At 38.1% G+C, this 810-nt stretch overlaps 1 protein-coding gene across 1 annotated transcript; it reads left to right on the top strand.

The window, feature by feature from the left end:
• Positions 1-371: 371 nt before the first annotated feature.
• Positions 372-766, top strand: LOC107735468 (protein unc-13 homolog A-like; the record flags this gene model as incomplete). Its single annotated transcript, XM_016547139.1, has 2 exons — positions 372-478; positions 560-766. Coding segments are annotated over exons 1-2 (265 nt in total), but the record flags the coding sequence as incomplete, so codon positions are not given.
• Between the last annotated feature and the right edge of the window lie 44 nt (positions 767-810).

Below are 810 nucleotides of genomic sequence, written 5' to 3'. Positions count from 1 at the left end.
TTTTTTTCATTTGTGTATTATTTTTATTGTATAATAAATATTGAAAATGACTGAAATATATTCCTATTACAATTGTAAATGACACTAAAAAATTTATGTGATTAAAATGATAAGAATTCTTAAGTTATAATTACACAAACTATTTATGTCTTAAATTCTTTCAAATGTACAAACCCTCAATCTTTTACCATTTTAAATTAAAGCTTTTATTTAGCCGTAATACTGGTGAAATGCTGGGTAAAAGGTTGGAAATTATGCGAATGTGTAAATACAGTAACCCTAGCGCACACTGTGTTTCCAAATGCATGTGTTAGACATCAAAACAAAATCTTCAGAAGCCTAACATTTGATGCTCTTCTGACCTCTGACCTTCTGAATTGCTCAGCCTCAGGCGTGGATGACGCGGTGGGTGAGGTTTGTATGACTGTGGAGATCTTCAGCGACCCAAACACAGGAGGACACAAAATCACAGCTAAAGGTGCTTCTGTTTTTCAGACCTGCTCTGTTTATTAACATGTTTAGTATTTAATTAATGCTGTTGTTGTGCTGTGATTGACAGTGGTGGCAGCCAATGACCTTCGCTGGCAGACGCAGGGAATATTCCGGCCCTTCGTGGAGGTTTACATCATCGGCCCGCACCTCAGTGACAAGAAGAGGAAGTTTGCCACCAAATCCAAAAACAACAGTTGGTCGGCCAAGTTTGGCGAATCCTTCCAGTTGTACGTTTTTAACAGACCGTATCGAGACCGATCGAACTTCTGCATAAGTAGGGTTGGGAATCGAAAATCAATTCCAATTCCAGAATCGGAT

This window comes from Sinocyclocheilus rhinocerous, unplaced genomic scaffold (genome assembly GCF_001515625.1).
Source record: "Sinocyclocheilus rhinocerous isolate Xijiao unplaced genomic scaffold, SAMN03320098_v1.1 C36083292, whole genome shotgun sequence".
Classification (NCBI taxonomy): Eukaryota; Metazoa; Chordata; class Actinopteri; order Cypriniformes; family Cyprinidae; genus Sinocyclocheilus; species Sinocyclocheilus rhinocerous.
Note: the sequence above shows the minus strand (reverse complement) of the source record. Positions and strands in the feature narration are given on the sequence as shown.